Source organism: Notolabrus celidotus, chromosome 12 (assembly GCF_009762535.1).
Source record: "Notolabrus celidotus isolate fNotCel1 chromosome 12, fNotCel1.pri, whole genome shotgun sequence".
Classification (NCBI taxonomy): domain Eukaryota; kingdom Metazoa; phylum Chordata; class Actinopteri; order Labriformes; family Labridae; genus Notolabrus; species Notolabrus celidotus.
The window spans coordinates 5,979,650-5,998,847 of NC_048283.1; the positions used below are offsets into that span (position 1 = coordinate 5,979,650).

At 42.1% G+C, this 19,198-nt stretch overlaps 1 protein-coding gene across 6 annotated transcripts; it reads right to left on the reverse strand.

The window, feature by feature from the left end:
- Window positions 1-4,087: 4,087 nt before the first annotated feature.
- brd2b (bromodomain containing 2b) lies at window positions 4,088-18,905 on the reverse strand. 6 transcript variants are annotated; one of them, XM_034697448.1, is made up of 12 exons: window positions 18,751-18,905; window positions 12,093-12,381; window positions 11,789-11,926; window positions 10,346-10,487; window positions 10,057-10,220; window positions 9,202-9,822; window positions 8,807-8,935; window positions 8,443-8,688; window positions 8,080-8,333; window positions 7,639-7,955; window positions 5,955-6,083; window positions 4,088-5,814 (listed from the first exon to the last, which is right to left on the reverse strand). In XM_034697448.1, exons 2-12 carry the CDS (start codon window positions 12,351-12,353, stop codon window positions 5,684-5,686), a joined length of 2,532 nt encoding a protein of 843 aa, XP_034553339.1. In that variant the 5' UTR covers window positions 12,354-12,381; window positions 18,751-18,905; the 3' UTR covers window positions 4,088-5,683. The 6 variants fall into 6 exon arrangements, with proteins under 6 accessions (XP_034553339.1, XP_034553338.1, XP_034553335.1 ...); XM_034697447.1 differs by having other exon boundaries at window positions 5,955-6,086; window positions 18,751-18,870; XM_034697444.1 differs by lacking the exon at window positions 18,751-18,905 and adding an exon at window positions 17,607-17,795.
- Window positions 18,906-19,198: the final 293 nt, after the last annotated feature.

Consider the following 19,198-nt stretch of genomic DNA (forward strand, 5'->3'; position numbering starts at 1 on the left):
AACCCTAATCATAACCGTAACCCTAATCATAACCCTAACCCTAACCCTAACCCTAACCCTAATCATAACCGTAACCCTAACCCTAATCATAACCGTAACCCTAATCATAACCCTAATCATAACCCTAACCCTAATCATAACCCTAACCCTAACCCTAATCATAACCCTAATCATAACCCTAATCATAACCCTACTCATAACCGTAACCCTAATCATAACCGTAACCGTAACCCCAACCCTAACCCTAATCATAACCCTAACCCTAATCATAACCCTAACCCTAACCCTAATCATAACCCTAACCGTAACCCTAACCCTAATTATAACCCTAACCCTAACCCTAATCATAACCCTAACCCTAACCCTAACCCTAACCCTAATCATAACCCTAACCCTAACCCTAGTCATAACCCTATCCCCAACCCTAACCCTAATTATAACCCTAACCCTAACCCTAACCCTAATCCTAACCCTAACCCTAATCATAACCCTAACCCTAACCCTAACCCTAATCATAACCTTAACCCTAACCCTAATCATAACCGTAACCCTAATCATAACCCTAACCCTAACCCTAACCCTAACCCTAATCATAACCCTAACCCTAACCCTAACCCTAACCCTAATCATAACCCTAACCCTAACCCTAATCATAACCGTAACCCTAACCCTAACCCTAACCCTTATCCTAACCCTAACCCTAACCCTAACCCTAATCATAACCCTAACCCTAATGATAACCGTAACCCTAACCCTAACCCTAATCATAACCCTAACCCTAACCCTAACCCTAACCCTAATCATAACCCTAACCCTAATGATAACCGTAACCCTAACCCTAACCCTAATCATAACCCTAACCCTAACCCTAACCCTAATCATAACCCTAACCCTAACCCTAATCATAACCGTAACCCTAACCCTAACCCTAACCCTAATCCTAACCCTAACCCTAACCCTAACCCTAATCATAACCCTAACCCTAATGATAACCGTAACCCTAACCCTAACCCTAATCATAACCCTAACCCTAACCCTAACCCTAATCATAACCCTAACCCTAATGATAACCGTAACCCTAACCCTAACCCTAATCATAACCCTAACCCTAACCCTAATCGTAACCCTAACCCTAACCCTAATCCTAACCCTAACCCTAACCCTAACCCTAATCGTAACCGTAACCCTAACCCTAATCATAACCCTAATCATAACCCTAACCCTAACCCTAATCATAACCCTAACCCTAATCCTAACCCTAACCCTAACCCTAACCCTAATCATAACCCTAACCCTAATCATAACCCTAACCCTAACCCTAATCCTAACCCTAACCCTAACCCTAACCCTAATCATAACCCTAATCCTAACCCTAAACCTTTTGAAAGGTGGGATGATTTGGAGGATGAGGAGATACAGAGGGTTCTCCAAGCTACATTACGTCGTCACATCCGTAAGAGATATTATATGATGACCAAGATTTGCACTCCTCAGAATTAACATATAAGGGAGGGGGGACTTGCTGTAGATGGATGGTTTGACATTTGGCAGAGAAAGACAAATGAGAGTGCAGTACATGACTTAATACTTGTCGCAAATATACACCCATCTTATATTGCACAGTTTAACCACAGGTATTATTATACTACTCTAACAGCCTTAAGAAGAACACACTTAACACATCCCTGAATAGTCCTGACTGTCGCCAAAGGGGAACAATCTGTAACCAGCCTCACACAAAAGCATGTAAATCATGGTCTCCACACTTTTCAAACATATGGTGTAACTGTGAATACCAACATGTTCAGAGTGTTTTTACCTGAGTCTGTGCATGGTGTTGTTTTCTGAAATGTTGTGTTTCTCCCTTCAGGGGCACCATATTAACAAGTTACTATGTGATGATTTTAGACCATAGCTTCCAGTATTTTTGAAATGAATAAAATCACATAAATATGAGGGAAGCAAGTTAAGAAACATGATATAAATAAGCCAGTGATTCAGTTTAGGAGTAGACAATGCAGACCAGCCAACTCGAGCATACAGTGATGACTTAAGACTTAAGACTTGCAATGGGAGGTGCTTGTGGCCTAGTGGTCTACGCTCCCCACATACAGAGGCTATAGTCTTCGTTGCAGAGGTCGCAGGTTCAATTCCAGCCTCAACCGTTTGCTGCATGTCCTCCCCCATTCTCTGCTCCCTACATTTCCTGTCTCTCTTCAGCTGTCCTGTCCATGAAGGCGGAAATGCCCCCCAAAAAGACTTGCAACGATCCTCAGAGCTCCATGATAAACAGTATCCAGGGAATGAAGGCACTGAGAGGATGCATGCATGCATATATAAAACATCATCATTATCAATCAGAGGCATGAAAGTAGCAGCAACAAGTGTTTTCTTTGAAGCAAAAGAAAATGACTTCACAGATATTAACAATGTTCTTTTCACAAAATCTTACCTTGACTGAAATTTTGAAGACAGAGAACGAGCAGCACTGAGAACAGTGTCTCTGTCATGTTACATTCATCTCCTCCAGAGAACAAACTGAGCAGGTTTCATTGTCTAAATGTTGTCCCTCCCAAACATTAAAGTGACACTGATAGATCATGCGGTGATCACTCTTTCTAAACACACACCAGCACCTCTAACTCGATGACATTTCAACCATTAAAACACTTCATACGAGTATCTGCTGCCATCTAGTGGAGGAAAATATGACACCATGCACAGTGAATAAAAATGGTTTGACACTTTGTTTCTAACTTTTACTTTGATCATTTCATCATTCTGACCTTCACTGTCTTACTGCTCCTTCTTTTGTTTATTTGCTTTCTCTTGCTATTGCTATAAAACAAAAGAACTAAGTATCATCACAATTATTACAAATAAGTTGTGCATTTTACTTTTTTTTTTACTATATTTACTTTCATAATAAAGCATTTTAAGGCTTAAAATACCTTTTCATTTTTTATAGATTTTTAAACTCAAATATACTTTCGAATTTTGAGCAACACACAGATCATTTGTGCTCCTTAGTTACACTTCCAGGTTGTTTTAATCCTGATATTTAAGCTGAATATTTGAAATGGATCAAAAATGTTTTGATAAAAATTCAGAAGAAGAGATTTAGAGCAAAAAAAAAAGGACCACTAGTTTTTTCTAGAGCAGGGGTTCCCAAACTTTTCAGCCCTCGATCCCCAAAAATATTGGTGCCAAAGACTCGCGACCCCCAATCCCTCAAAGAGATTTAATGTGGCTTCATTTGGGCATACGGGCACCCTGCGGGGTGTCAAGAGGTCTGAGACAGCTGACTAACACAGAAAAGACTCAATGTTTGAGTCTTAATCCTTGGGAAGAAGTTCTGAGATGAATCAAATAATTAAAGGGTTCATTTCGGTTAAGACGACCAGTTGTGATTCTGTGTATGGGGGGACACTAAGACTGCAAGTTATGGACTTCAGAGCAGTGAAGGGGGGCTGATTATTTAGAATAATCTCTCCTAATTTAAATAAATAATAAGACCCCATTTCTATTTACCATGTACGTTAATTTACATAAGTATACAGAGAGAGAGAGAGAGAGAGTAGATCAAACATAACTGGCCGCATATCAAATTTTGATGTTTGAAGTGTTTGCTGTATGTTTTTGTTGATTGTTACTGTTCTGGTTTTTGTTTTTAACTCTGTAAAGCACTTTGAATTGCTCTATGTATGAATGGTGCTTTATAAATAAACTTGCCTTCATTTAGCTGGTCTGCAGAAAATTAGCCTACCTATATGAGCATGTGTCTGTGTTTCCTGTGCAGTTATGAATTAAACTACTGCTACTGATGCTTTTGATAATTAACTGTTCACCCCTGTTCTAGAGCCTGGTGTAATACCTTCAAAATGCTGCTTTTGTTGGACATACAGCTGAAACAAATGAGAGAAGTATGAACATTAAATATTTAAAGCAGTTAATCTGAACATTTCAGAAACTGTGTCATGTTTTTGCTTATTCATAACTGATGCAGATATTCCTCCATTATCAGATTTGAGTTTTGCAGGTAAACTGAGCTCAGAACATGCACCAGAAACTCAGACACGACTCAGACTGTTTCTACAGAAGAGAATAGTTTAATTAACACACTTGTCAAATGAAAAGGTTTGCTTCTGAGAGGCAACAACCTGCTGGACCAGAGGCAGCAATGGTCAAACAGGTCGAACAGGTGAACGCTCTTCAGGCAACAACTAAGACTGTAAACTGGAATGAGAAAGAACCGGGTTAAAAACAAAAAAAACAAAACAACTGAAAAAAAACAAACAAACAAAGACTGAACAGCAGGAGTACAAGTTTGTGCAACAGCAAATATAGTTTAAGTATATACAAGCATATATTCTTTCAATGAACATTCAACAACAGCTTCAGTTATGAACGACAGGACCGTCGTTTCTCATGTGGAACGTTTTTGTTTTCTAGAGAAAACTTTGTAGTGTCACTTTGTCAACACGGTGTGTTTCAGTAAGTGCCGGGCAGCGTGAAGACTTCTTTCAGAAACCTTCCGTTTGAAGTGCTACGGATGACTTTAAAGAGCAGCAATGTTTGACCTGCTTGAGTTACTGTGGTAATTAGAAACCTTCATTGTAATCTGACAACATTCAGCAGTGTGTTCCAGATGCACACTTGTCTTACACTTCTATTTAACACTGAGAAATGTGGGAAGAATATCAAAGAACTGATTTTAAAATACTGAACACAGTACTTCAAATAAAGGACTTTAAGACAAGTCTGTCTTAAATTGGCTGACGGGCTTCCAAATGTGGATGTGCCTCCAAGATTTGTGAAAACTGAATATCCTTAACTGCAAACCTTGTTAGCACAGCATGTAAAGCTATGTCTATGCTGTACAACTGCATGAAACTACTTTGTTTAAAAAAACAGCAACAGACTACCACATGAAGCCAAACGCCTCAGTGACATTTGACTTCAAGAACAAAGATAGTAAATATAAACGGTGAATATCTCAGAGCTTCAACTGAACTTTGATTCTGACCTGAAAGTAGGAGAGTAGATGCTCATGAACCTGTGAACATGAGAACGGATGGAAGAGCTGCTGGAGGGTCTTTTGGTGTTTTTCCAGTTAACACTCCAATCTGTATGATTAAGGCTGAGGCTAAGGGGGTTGATCTAAAATGAAGAGTGGCAGAAGGCTATGTTGTTAGAAAAAGCAAGGCTTGTGACCGCACAGTTGCTGGTTCTGATTCCAGACACGTCAAGAGGAAATGTAGCGGAAGAAAACAAATAAATAAACTCCTTCATTCCCTCACTGCGCAGCGTCGAGGCCAGCCAAAGCAGATTTGGAATACGGCCCATCTTTCCACATCTTTTTTATTACGTTCCCTCTTTGGGGGATCTCCATAAAATTCTTCTTTATAAAAGAAACATAAATTTGTACAAGTATTTACAAAGGGAAGGAAAAGGGAAACCAAGGCATTTAGTGTTCAGGTTTTAGGATTATCCACAGAGACAATGTTTCACATCCCTCAGTCCCACATTCAAACATTAATGAGTCCTCTTGGAGTGTTTTTTTTTTTTTCCCGCCATGGTAACTTATTTCTCAGCCCACTACCGTTTCAGGGTGTGTTGTGTCCTGGGCCAGCCCAAGTCCCTGAGTTATTAGTGATTTTCTCTCTGAGCCACTGTAAGGATCTCAACCAGAGTCTGAGTCACTGGTGTCCGAGGACGAGGAGGAGGAAGAGGACGACGAGGAGTCGGAGCTGGAGCTGCTGCCGCTGAGGCGTGAGGGCTGCGTGTTGGTCTCTGTAGCGTTGGGCTTCTCTACTGCAGAGAGGAACACAAGGTGGAGTGAATAACTTCACACAGCAACAGAATATACATGCTCATCATGAGGTCGTTTTCACTGAAAGTAAATGTTGTGCGCATGAGAATACACTCGTGTAGAAAACGGGACGTGAGCTCACCTTTAGGTTTTGTGGGTTTCTTGACAGAGTTGAGTTGCCCGCTGACATCCTGTAGCCTCTTCTCTAGTTCCCTCCTCTTCTCCAGAGTTAGCTCCTCTTTTGACTTGCCCACACTGCCTTTCTTTCCCACTGCAATAGAAATGATAAAACATGATACAGACCTCCGTTCTTGTCTGTCCTGGTGCTAGTGAGCTGCAGTTTGTGTCAAGAGGGTTGTTCAGTGTTCTTAAGACATCGGGGTCCTCTCCCAGGGACTTACAAATCTAATCAAACATTAGGGATGAGATGTGACCTTCATGCGTAGACTGAACCTGGATAGATATATAGAAGGTTGCCTCAGTGTGTTTCATATTTTTCTGATCACCTCAAAAAGAGGACGCCATCCTGAAACTAAAAAAAGTAGTTAATCTCCCTTCGATCTCCACGCCTCCTGTACTAAAGTAACTGCACTGATTGTTGTGGGTCCCTCGATGTTCAGGTATCCAAGTTATTCTGGAACATGATACTGTTGTTTCTGAACATCTTGTTAGTGACGTCCCCGCCTGCAGTTAACAATCACTCTGTGGGAAACACTAAACACACCCTCCTCATCATCATTTACACATAATCTAAAATAAAAAGCTGCACCTTAACAGACTCCTCCTTTCTAAATGTAGCTGGAACAAGCTACATTTAGTTAAAGCTACAAGCACGTGGAACAAACATCATGTGGTCTTATATTGCGTTCAGCTATCAGGGAGGTGTTTTACGTTTAAAGTATGTTTCGTTTATCAGATTCAGATCACCTGTCTTCATATTAACAGTTTGTAGGTAATAGTCTGCTTGAATTGCTTCTGTCTGGTAATAGTTGTTTGCATGTAGCTCAGCACTCTTTTTTAAATCATTGTTATATTCCTGTCATCTTCATCCTGTTGCTGTTTTTCATTATTATTCCTTCATTATTTGATTTTACACTTATTATAGCTGCTTTGATGGTCACAATAAAAGATAGCTTTTGTCTCCCCCTTCTGGCAGTGAGAGTAATTACACAAACACTGATGATGCACACGCCCCCTCTCTTTTTGACAGCTGTCACTCAGGTAAAGAGCTATGCATGTCTGGCCCTGCCTTTTATCTTAATGTATGCTGAACACAATCAGCACCAGTGGACCCAAGTGGGGACTCTGCTACAAGCACCAGATTTTACAATCCAGGTATATCCCCCTGTGCATGTATACTACAGTTTTGCATGTTGGGGCTCTGTGTGAACTAATGTGCTCGGTCTCAGCAGATGCGTGTCTAACATGAGTCTGGTCCTGCTGGAGATTTCTGCCTGTTAAAGGAAGTTTGTCCTTGCCACTGTAACTTGCTAAATGCTGCAAAGTGCTCTGCTCATGGTGGATTAAGATGAGATCAGACTGAGTCCTGTCTGTAAGATGGGACTGGATCTGATCCTGCCATGATGTTGGGTCTACAGAGAGTACGGTCTAGACCTGCTCTGTTTGTAAAGAGTCTTAAAATAACATTTGTTGTGATTTCACACTGACATCACTTTAAAACATAAAAGTGTGCATCGAAATTAAATGTATCCTGAAGATTAGCCTAAAGGACAGCTCCATCACATGCTGGATATATTCAGTTTCTCTCCCTGTAACACATCAGTGTTGCTAACAACACATAAATGCAGCTCTGTGTTTCTATTTACCTTGATCAGCATATGGCTTACGGGGCTTCTTCCTCAGACAGGTCATGACGTAGCGCTCCAGCTCCTTCAGTGTTGATGGCTTCAGTGTTTCAAAGTCAATCTCTATCTCCTCTGGGTTGGTGTCCCGCAGTGAAGGCTCTCTGGACTGAATGATGTGGACCACGCGACCCAGCTTCTCCCCTGGGAGCTTGTTAATGTCGAGGCTCAGCTGGCGTTTCTCATCGTACGACATGGGCACGATTTCCTCCTCTTCCTCCGAGTCATAGTGTGGCAGCAGGGTGGGAGTCGGAGGAGGGTAGAACGGCTTCTTTGTGTTCCTGCAGAAACAAAAACATCTCATCATCAGCTGCTTGGTCTTATGAATGATTAAAACATAAAAGATTATTATGTAAATATATCCTCATGGTAGAGTTACTCTCTCTGGGTAATTATTCCACTCACTTGCTGTTCTTGTTGCTCTTCTTGCTTGGGTTTTTCTTGGGCTGGGAGCCTCCTGCTCTGGCGGACTTGCTTTTCAGGATCTTGCTGGGCATTTTCCACTCCTCAGAGCCAGCTCTGCTCCTGCCCCCTCGAATTCGCTTCTCCAGCTTTTTCTTTTTCTTCTTCTCCTTTTTCTCCTTCTTCTCTTTCTTCTTCTTGGGTTTGACGATGGGGCCTTGGGAGAGGGCAGCCAGCTGCTCGTGCACGGCTCTAAGCTGTTCAATAAAAAGGATTTAAAGTAAACATCCGTTGTGAAAACATGTCGTTTTCCCCGGAATAGTGAATAGTGTCTTTATTCAAAAGAAGTAGTCCTGGACGTCTTACCTGTGTACACACCTGGTCCTGTAACTCAGCCAAGCGGTTTGCTCGCTCTTCCTCGCTGTCTGAGTTTGGGCTGCTCTCACTCTCCTCGCTCTCACTGCTGGGCTCGCTTTCTGAGGTGGAGGAAGAAGAGGACGACGAGGAGGAGGAAGAAGAAGATGAGGATGACGGATGGCCGCTCAGGGACATGGCCGTGTGGTCCATAAGCGGTTCATCTGGCATCTTAGCAAAGCGAAACTCGAACACATCCTGGAGCCAAAAGAAGCCAGAATTAGAGATGAGAAAACAACTGAGGTTTAAAAGAGCGACTGAAAAAGGCACCTCATCATCGGGCACTGATTTGAAAAGTGGGATTTAACATGCTCACCTGCAGCTTGCGCGCCATGCCAACAACATCATGGTCAGGCGGGTTGTACTTGTAGCAGTTAGAGAACATTAGCCGGACATCACTGGCAAACTGCTGTGCATCCCTGTATTCACGACAGTCCATCTTCCTCTGATGAAAGGGAAGAAAACACACATTTGAAAATAAGACCAGAACATTTGGAGGGTTTTTTTTCCAATTCCATCATCGTAACATCCAACACTCTGAAGCTGAAAAGCTGTTAAATATTGTAATTTGCAAAGTGTTACAAATGAAAAAGTGCCTGCCAACTTTGATGGATTCATAACAGCAAAAGCAGCCGACTTTATCAGAAACACAAAGGAGCATAATCTAGTCCCTAGTTTATCTTTCTCTGAGTTTCAAGCATATGAAGTCACCTTGATAGTGTTGAGGTCCATGGGACACTTGATGATGTCATGATAGTCGTGCAGTCCCAGTGCAGCAGCGTCTACAGGCGTGTAAAAGGGCCAGGCATACGCAGCATGTTTCTTTGACAACATTTCTTTGAGCAGCACGCTGCAGTACCTCAGCTGAGGGCTCAGCTTGCCCTTCCTTGAGGGCAGAGGCTGTACAGAGTCAGGTAAGTCTTTCTTGGGGGGTTTAATGGGGCGCCCGCTGCCCACTCTGCGTCCTGCTCCTGCCATCATCGGCTGGAGCAGGACGGGACCTCCAGGGCTCCTGACCAGCCCCATCCCAGGTGGGGTGTCTAAGTTCATTACACCCATGGAGATGCTGTGCATGGAGGTGTCATGGACTTGCCCCCCATGGCCTCCATGGCCACCATGACCCCCGTGGCCTCCATGGCCTCCATGGCCTCCATGAGCTCCATGAGCTCCATGAGCTCCATGACCTCCGTGGCCTCCATGACTTCCATGGCCTCCGTGGCCCCCATGTCCTCCTTTCCCTAAGCCCACCATGTGTGTGGCTCCTGTCATGCCCACAGTCAGGCCCATGTTGGAGGGGGTGGTGGTGTCAGCCTTACGTTTCACACCTTTTTTCTGTGAATGAAGAGGTTGAAGGTCGCAGAGATCAAAATACTGATCCAGAAGGATCTTCAATTAAATTATTTGCAGCATTTCTTTGCAAAGCGCACTCAAATCATCCAGGCTCTAAACCCTAACCAACAAATCTTCTCACTTATTTTATGAGCACGGCAACAAACAGTCACTTCAGATATCTCCTCACTCATGATTGTAAATGTCATTGTAAGTATTAGATGTATCTGTGTGTACCTTGGTTGTTGGCTGTGTAGGGGGGAGGCCCATGATGTTGGCTGGAGGCAGGCTTTTGGTCAGCACAGTCTGGGGAGAGTTTGCAGGCATCGACTCTCCAGTATCAGAGGAAGAGGGGGAGTAGGCCGACTGGGACACTGCAGGCACCTGCTGAGCCCTCGATGCTGAAACATAAAGTATATTCAACTTAAGCATCAGAACTCAGCCGCAGAGGAGACAGACATCAAATGTTAATCTGTGTTTAAAGCTAACAGCTAAAACAATAAGATAAAGTTAGTCGATGACTCACAGCTTTTACGACCCCTCCCTCTGTTGTTCTTGTTTCGGGGAGCCGGAGGAGGCAGCTCAATCTCATCCTGGGGCATCTGGGCCACCTTCTGGAGGAAGATCTTCTCTAAGGACTGGGCCATCAGCACAATGTCGTCTGTCGGCTATCAAGGGGAAAAAAATCTGGTAAAAAGCTTGTTGGAAATATCCTCATCTTCCTGCTCATGACTTCACTGATTCTACTGCACACCAAAATGTATAAATTCAACACTCTGAATCCGGTTTCCTCTGAATTCACCCCCCTCAAGCACTGTTGTGGATGTTTATCCAGTGACCACAGAAACAAATACTGGCCTCGTTCAAAAAGCAATGTGAACAGCCCGACAGCTAATCACTAACCGTGTTTATTTACAAGGTTGAGAGAGTTCATGAAGGCTTAGACTCGCTTGGCTGAGATGTTTGACTTCAACATCATCGTCTTCGGTCTAAGCCTGATGAAGAGGAAGTTTGTAATAAATCAACAGTTCATTTTGGCAGCAATCGGATCCACAACAGTTGGGTGCATTTGTTCCTCATTTGTTCCCGTGTCATCTCGACATTTTCATTTTCCCTCTTGCTTCAAAAGTTATTCCGCTGCAGATGTACGAGTACACGCAGGTTAGCACATGTTCTGTTATTACACAGGTTTGCAGAGTTATGTTCCAAGTGTTTGATGAACATTTTCTCATGGGAGATTTTAAAAAGGTTTAAAATGGGTCTCTCAAATATTAAAAGAAAGTCCCTTTGTCCTGACCTGAGCTTGGACTGTCAATAAAAACTAAAAGGCTTCGTTTAGGGCCCTTAAAACAACAAACCTTTGTTTGTTCAGATATCAGGGAGGTGTTTTAAGTTTAAAGCATGTTTCGATGTGAATCAGCTGACTAAAGGTGTTGCGCTCAGCAGAGACGCTCAGCTGGTGGCTGCGGCTGTGTGACAGGTCTCCATTAGCGCTTCTTTTCTGTGCCGCTGGACTGATTATGACCCGGATGCTCTCGAAGCTGATAGCTGGCCACGTACAGATGGAGATGGTTTTTCTCTATAAGAACGAAAAGGCAGAGATTGACTGTATGTCTGCAGAGATCATCTTTATGAGCCTGCTCCACACGTTGATATGCAACATGTTGAACAATTTGTACATCTCAATATGATCCGTAGCTATTCAATATCGTCAATGATACATTGTGTAAATAAGGATAATTTGATGTTGGGGAAAAAATGCATTTGGCATTGTTCTTGACGTGGAAAATGCCTACGTTTTTTTTTTTCTAAAGGATAAATTGATAATTGATCGTTAACATTTCCAAAGATCGATCACGGACAATACTTAAAAATTACAACCCTAAATCAGAACATAGGCTAAAATATTGGGGAAGAAATAAAGGGGAATTTAAAAGTAAAAAACAGATCCTGAACCAACCCGACCTACCTTGTTGTAAATGTAGCAGTTGGTGAACATTGTGTTAAAATCCTGGATGCACTCGCTGGCACTGCGGTAAAAGTTGTTCTCCAAACGCTTCTTGATGGTGCCCATGTCCATAGGTTGTTTGATTATTTTATGATAATCCTGAAAAACAAAAAAAGATACACAGAAGGAGTAAGAAAGCAACTCTACCTCAAGAAGCATGTTCAACATTACAAATGTACATCTTTAAAAATGGAGGGCATGGAAACCGCCCGCCAAGGCTCCTCTAAAATCCAGTCTCTGGTTGGTGCAGAGCCTCTAAACTCACCGGTAGATTCAGCCTGTAGGCATCCACAGGCTCGTGGAACGGCCAGGCAAAGTTATGCCTCCACAGAAACTTCATCAGGGTCCTCTGCAGGAACTGCAGCTGGTTCGTCATGCGACCCGGCCGACCGGGGTCTCTCACTGGGGGCTGTGGAGGGACAGGAGGCCCTTGGGGTAATGTGTGCGGTAGGGACGGGCTCTCAAAGTCCTCGTACAACAGGGAGGGCTTGCGAATGCGTTTGCTGGAACTGCTGTGTTGGTCCATCCCGCCACTGGACAACCCGACCAGAGAGCTGGAAGAGAGGAGGCAGACGGAGGAGAGGAGAGGAGATTCTCATTAAGAATAGCAGTCACAGGAAATCTGTTATCTCGTCTCTTTGCTCGTTATGAGAACAGATACATAAAAAAGAAAGCGGTTCGCCAAGATCCGTAGAGAGATGCCAGAAAAGGAGACGGAACCATTTGGATGAATGTGTTGTTTGACGTTTGACACATTTATTATAACAGCCATCACTTCAATCTTTTATCTACTCTCACAAACACACAAACTTCAAACAAATCTGTAAATATAAAGAATGAAAAGCTTTTACAGGCTCCATTCACAAACAGCCCAGTAAGCTAATACTCTGCCCTCAAAGTCAGCTTAGAGTCATGGAGGGAGCTTGGGCTGTATCAACAGGCTGCTACTTTTAGCACTGTCATGGGAACCACCATGGCATGGTCCTTACCGGCTGCAAAAATCACACAGGCGTGAGTGTGAGTGGGAAATAAAACCTGCGAGTGTGTGGGATTTATTCTTACATTTAGCTCAGAGAAAATATGAGAGACAGCTTCAGCAACTTTTACTAAGAAGGATCTATGACTCCAAAATCAGAAGTTAATTTAAATACCTCACAGTGTGTGATGATACCTGAAATAAAGCAAGAATGTCTTGGCTTCCATCTACTCTTACATTCATCATGCTCAATGAGGAGGTTATATGTGCACATATTTAAAACATGTTTAGAAATGTTGTTGCCTACTCTCTAAAGGTTTTGTTTAGTGCATTGCGAGGATGCACAAAACAGCTACAACCCAATACATTGTTGAACACCTAACAGCCAACATGTTTACCACATCTGAAAGTTTTTGTGCTTCAAAAGAAACATTTTCCATGACAACAATACATCAAAGGTTGGTACCATTATTAACACTGCTTTGTCTGTATGACACTTGCTTGTGCTTCTCTTCTCCCATTTCCCAAAGGGATGAATGTGGAAATGTTCCTATTAATCTAATCGACTCTGGTCCTGTGGTCTCTGAACCGGTCCCAGGACACTCCTGCTGCCCACAGCTTGAACACTCAAACACAGGTTCTAAGTATCTGTAGACTTGGCTGTGGTTCAACAAAACTACAAATACCATGTCCTACATCAACCTGAGGAGTCTCTCAGTCCACACTTAACCCCATCATCTCCTCTTTCCCGCTCTCTGAGCAGAGCACATGAACCAGATTTAGAAGAAGTTAAATCTAACCCTGGAGTTCAAAACACACACACACACACCGACCTGCTGACACACTAACTGCCTAAAGCCTGTGAGCTGATTTACTACACCAGTCAGAGTCCAGGAAACCCAAACAACAGCTAAACCGCATTAGCACTGAAGAAAAACATGAGCCTTTGGGCGACGAATGAATGGCAATACAGATCTCCAGTCAAACACTTTGAGCACGACTCAGGTGAAATGTTTGTTTATGAGCAAATAATGCTGAAGAATTGAGACTGTTTGACAATAATATGCTAGATCTTCTTTTAAATATTCACATTTTCTGATACAACAAAATAAAGAATTCTAAATGTTTTTGTCAACAAGTGAAGTCTGTTTTTTTTTTGTTGCACACATACACAGAAAAGTGAAATAATTCAAGTTTGTTTTTTAGCCACGCTTGTGTTAACTGGGTGTAAATATGTTTGTGAAGAAACAACTGTGTAAACTATAGACTGTATATATAATGGACGTAGTGTCCGTGATGTCACCCATCTGTTTCTGAAGCCAACTGCGGCGGGAGCCATATTGGAAATGCTGAACTCAACCTAACTGCTGTCGAGCTAGTGTTCATCCCCAGTACAGTGTGTGCTGATAGAGAAATTAGCTACTCAGACCTAAACTGTTTCTTGTTCCAGGCTGTAAACATGTTTATTTCTGCTGTAAAGGTGGCTTTTTGAATGGGTGTGTAATGTATGTGGTTTTGGCCGGAGGTTGCTGCTTGGTCAAAACCCGGGTACAGTGAAGAGTAATAAATTAGATGATGGTATCCAGTAGAGCTGGTGTAGAGAAGGATACAAAGGTAAGATGGCACATCATGGCAGTATCACTTTATAAATAAAAATATACCGGTGTTGTTGTCAAATTGCAAACGACGTCCAACCAAGCGGCAAACTCCGGTCTCAAACGATGAAGCCAATGCGGAAGTGCTATAAACTGCAGTACATCGAGAATCCGCTTGAGGCTGGCTGCAGAAACACCGGAAACCACATAGATATGAATGGGAAAAAGACGATCTTTGCAGCATTAATAAACATGTTTACAGCCTGGTTCAAAAAACGGCTTGGCCCTATGAAGCTAATCTCTCTAATGGCACACACTGTACGGGGAGTGAATTTTTTTCTAACGTGACGGTTCAGAAGATATTAGGATTACGAGTTTTGCCCAAATAAGGACATGACTGACGTGACTCCCGGTCGGGAACACACAGCCATTGGCTAAGAGACTCACACTACGTCACACTCTGCCCAGTTGAGTTCCGCATTACCAATATGGCTGCTGCCGTCGATTTGCTTCAAAACAGCTCTCAGGAACAGATGGGTGACGTCACGGATACTACGTCCATATTTTATACAGTCTATGCGTCCAACCCACCAGATCATAAAGAATGCAGAGGTGAGTGAGGGATTTTGTGTTTGTAATAAAACGAAGAGACGCATGATACACTGAATCAAGGCTCCGTAAAGTGGATTAAGATGCATGCATGTTCGATATATCACCATAATCAATCACAGACAGAAATGTACCCTCCACACGTTTTTTGTGGAGGAATTTGAATATGAATATGGTGACACTGCAGGTAATGATGGTTTAAGTATGTGTGGTATTAACAGTAACAGGAAGGTATGATGAGGCCCTAGATGGTCTATATCACAGCTGTAATGACAGTAATAAGGGGAAGACTGATCATGTTAACTTTAGCAGCTCGGCCAGGTCTCGCTTGAAAAGGAGATTTTAATCTCAATGGGACTACCTGGTTAAATAAAGGTTAAAAAAAAGAACATGTATTGCTGTTGCTGTTTCAATGTGTCCCCCTCGTTCTGCATCTCCCTCTGTTCAACTCTCTAAACCCAACACAGTCTACACACAGAAGGCTGTGCAGCATTAGCCTGGTCCTGCTTCAAGTTTTTACCTGTTAAAAGACAAATTTTACTTGCAAGGTGTTGCCAAGTGCTTAGCTTTGTGGATTTATGTGAGTTCTAAATAACAGAACAAAGAGAGCAGCTTTGAAGAGGGGCTACACAAATAAGGATTGACTGATTGATTTGATGATCATTACAATAAGTCACATCATAACATAACCTCTCTGGGTGTTTTTAAAAGTGAACTTAAGACTTACCTTTTTAATCTAGCTTTTAATTTGGAGTAATTCATTTTGAGCCCTAGGCTGCATTATTATTTTAATCATTATTATTTTGAATCATTGCTTTAACATTTATTTATCTTGTTTAATTATGTATTCACCTATTCATTTCTTGCATTCATCTGATCTTGTTAATGCTACCTTGTGTTTAACTCTTCTTTCCACTACTACTTATTTTATTAATTTTACTGTGTTGATTTTATTTAATTTTTAAGTATTTCATTTATAATTGTACCATTGCTGTTGTTTTCTGTCTCTCTGTTATTCTGTGAAGCACTTTGGGCTGCATGTTTATACATATGAAGGGTGCTATATAAATAAAGTTGAGTTGAGTTGAGCCTTGATACTAGGAGCTAAATCATCCATCAGAGACTGTTTCACAATGTAAGTATCAACTAGTTAATCCTAAAACATATATGTGACTAATTTCAATCTACTGCTTCTTCTAAACTTGTAAAGGGCATGAGTTCTCAGACAGTAGAGCCTAAAGAGGATCAAGAGAATCAAAACAAAGAGAAAAAGTCAGACTCCTGGATCCACTCTCCAACAGCTGGTGATCGCGTGGTTCGGACGCCCCGCCCAGCCCTCACTGTTTGTAAACACTGCCTAGTAATAACAGAAGCGACTGACAGAGAGAGACTTTCTAATGAATATAAATACATGATTTAATAGCTATACTCCAGAGAAGCCTCAAATATGAGCCTGTCGGTCATTCGGTCATTCAGTCATTCTGCAGAAAGGCACAGCAGAATTAAGCTAGGCTGCTTCATCGATTAGCACAGATTCATATGAGCACGAGCCACGTTTGACATGTTGTTATTACTATGTATCTTATGCGTTTGCTACACGACATGAGGATTAACGTCAGCAGGGTGCCAGTTCAATAATTCATGATCAGGCCCCACCAACACTTAAACAACGTGTGTTACTCTGCAGGGACAATCTTAGGGAGACCAGGGCATCAGTAAGAGGAGACTGTTCAGCTAAACTTAGGAAAACTGCATTTGGACAGTCTGCATTTTCAGCAGAAAAATGGAACTCAATTCCCACCCACATTAGAGACTGTACAAGCTTCAGTGTTTTTAAAAGTAAATTGAAATTACGGCTCAAGGAAAAACAATTATGTGAGCACTGAGTTAATCCTCTGAATGCATCAAACTAGAGTCAATGAAATGTCATTTTAAATGTTTGTTTTGCATGCCCCCCTGTCAAATGAACTAATAAATAAAATAAATAAATCATCCGGTGTTTCGGTTTCACGACTGACCCCCTTCATGTGGAGACTTTAGCTGAATGCGTCAGGGGTTGTCGTAGTAACAACATCACCAGTGATACAGGAAGAGTCCTCTAAAATGTCCTTTTGTTTACCTTTTTGTTATCATATGAAAAAATACACTCATGAGTTGTGTGTTAAATGAAAACATTCAGTGGCAAAGTCATTTCAACGGCTGGTATAACTGCAACAACCAGGGATGCATTTGTCTGTTAGTCACCAGTTTACAGGGTCGCTCTTTACACCACAACACCGGCTGACAGAGAGCCACCGGCGGGGTGCAGCCGGTTAAACCAGCTGTCATTCGCCTCCTTTTGTGCAAGCTCCACAATGAAGCTAAGAGCTACTTGAAGGATTTGCAGAATCAGCTGCATTATTGCAAAGATTAAGCAAGTCATTGTCAGCAGAGACCGCCTTAGAAGGTAGAAGCTAGCTAAAAACATCTTAAGTCAACCGTTGGCTGCCTAGCTAGCGTTGTTATGGTGAGGCTAGCGGTAACAGTAAACGAAGCTCCCGTTTTATTTACGCGTTCAACGGCTGTTCAGGTTTCTTCAGCACCACAATGTGGACTCTACCTGTCGTGAGGCGGGTTGACTGCCGCTTCCATCGGGCTGAGGGCGGGTTGTTATTCCAATCCAATGTTCCCACCGCTGTTGACGCTGTACTTCCACTGATAGACCGCTGTTCAGCTCCGCAGTGAAATGGCGCTTAAACGCTTCCGCTTGACCCTATATAAACCCACCACGTGGCAGTGTCACGTATTTCCGGTCACGTTCGGGTAGATGCTGAGCGCTGATTGGCTGCAATGAGACGTCTGTCAAAGTGAAGCATACGCCCACCACTCTCTCCTCGGTACATCTTGTTCTCTGTCATGTTTTTAATACAGCGGTCGTAGGCTCCGCAGCACGATGCAGCATGATTTAAGATTTTTGGATTAATGTGTTCACAAGTTCAGCTTTACTTCTTTTGAAGTATTTTCTCATTTGCCTGGTGGGATGCTAATATGATCATTCTTTGACATCTGCAGCAGGTGAAATGTTGATGGAGGCATTCTCATCCTAGGTTTGCCTTTTTGATAGAAATTATTCTAAGATTAGAATTCAGGACTGATATTTTTTTGGCATTCTATCGTCAGATTTAACGCAATGCACTTTGTTACATGTGCCATTTAATCCCAGAAACGTTCAATCATATATCATGTTTAAGCAGGTGAGATTACACTGTATTTTAAACATCTCACTTTCACCAGTCTGCATCCAATCCCCACCCCTTTTACAGTGGCGGTTCTGGGGAGGGGCCAACAGGGGCCAGTGCCCCTGTAAAACTGAACCTGCCCCCCCATCCACACCAAACAAATATTATACAATAACAAAAAAGCTTCAGTGTCGCACTGATGTTACAGGCTAAACACATGCGTGTGGCACTTGGTTCCAGTCCCTTAGAGCGCTAAGAGACTCATGTTGAGTGTAAACAGCCAAACAGCTGCTGTCAGTCTACATTTTGATATAGTACACAGTAGTATATATGTCTAGTATATAGGGATGCACTGATGTTTTGCCAGTCTCTTTAGTCGGGGTTGAATGTGTCCTTCTGACAACATCCTTGCCCCCCCCCCAAAATCAAATTGGTCTAGAACCGCCACTGCCCTTTTAGGAAATGCTTTAAAATTTCTTCCCAAAAATGCCTAGTAATCATACAAAAAATAATTATGGGACTTACCTGATCGTGGTATTTTCAGATGGAAACAGTGTATCAGTTAACAGAGGCAATTGTATTTGTATTTATATCTTATTAATTACTTCTTCTATTAATATTATTTGATATTCTTAATTATTGAGTATAGGATCAACTTTAATGATTGAATTTCCCCGTTATAAATAAAATATTTCTGATCTGATTTGATCTGATGTTTTTTAATTTCACTCCAATGTTCCTTATTTTATTTTAAAAATAAATAAATCCTTATTTACTTTTGTGCATTGCCTTTACACTGCTTGGTAGTACCTGCACCGAAATAGACTTGAAGCACTTTGTTACTCTTACTGATCTTGTTTCCTCTTGTCTAGATCTTTGCTTGTGTTGTTCTTGTTCTCATATGTACGTCGCTTTGGATAAAAGCGTCTGCTAAATGACATTGTAACATTGTAACAATTGCGCAATCTCCAGA

Coding starts and splice junctions, on each gene's coding strand:
- brd2b (XM_034697443.1), bottom strand. CDS start 17,638: ATGGAAGCGGCAGTCAACCCGCCTCACGACAG. Junction 9,823..10,056: donor CTACACAGCCAACAACCAAG/GTACACACAGAT, acceptor CTTCATTCACAG/AAAAAAGGTGTGAAACGTAA. Junction 5,815..5,954: donor GAAACCCACAAAACCTAAAG/GTGAGCTCACGT, acceptor TCCTCTCTGCAG/TAGAGAAGCCCAACGCTACA.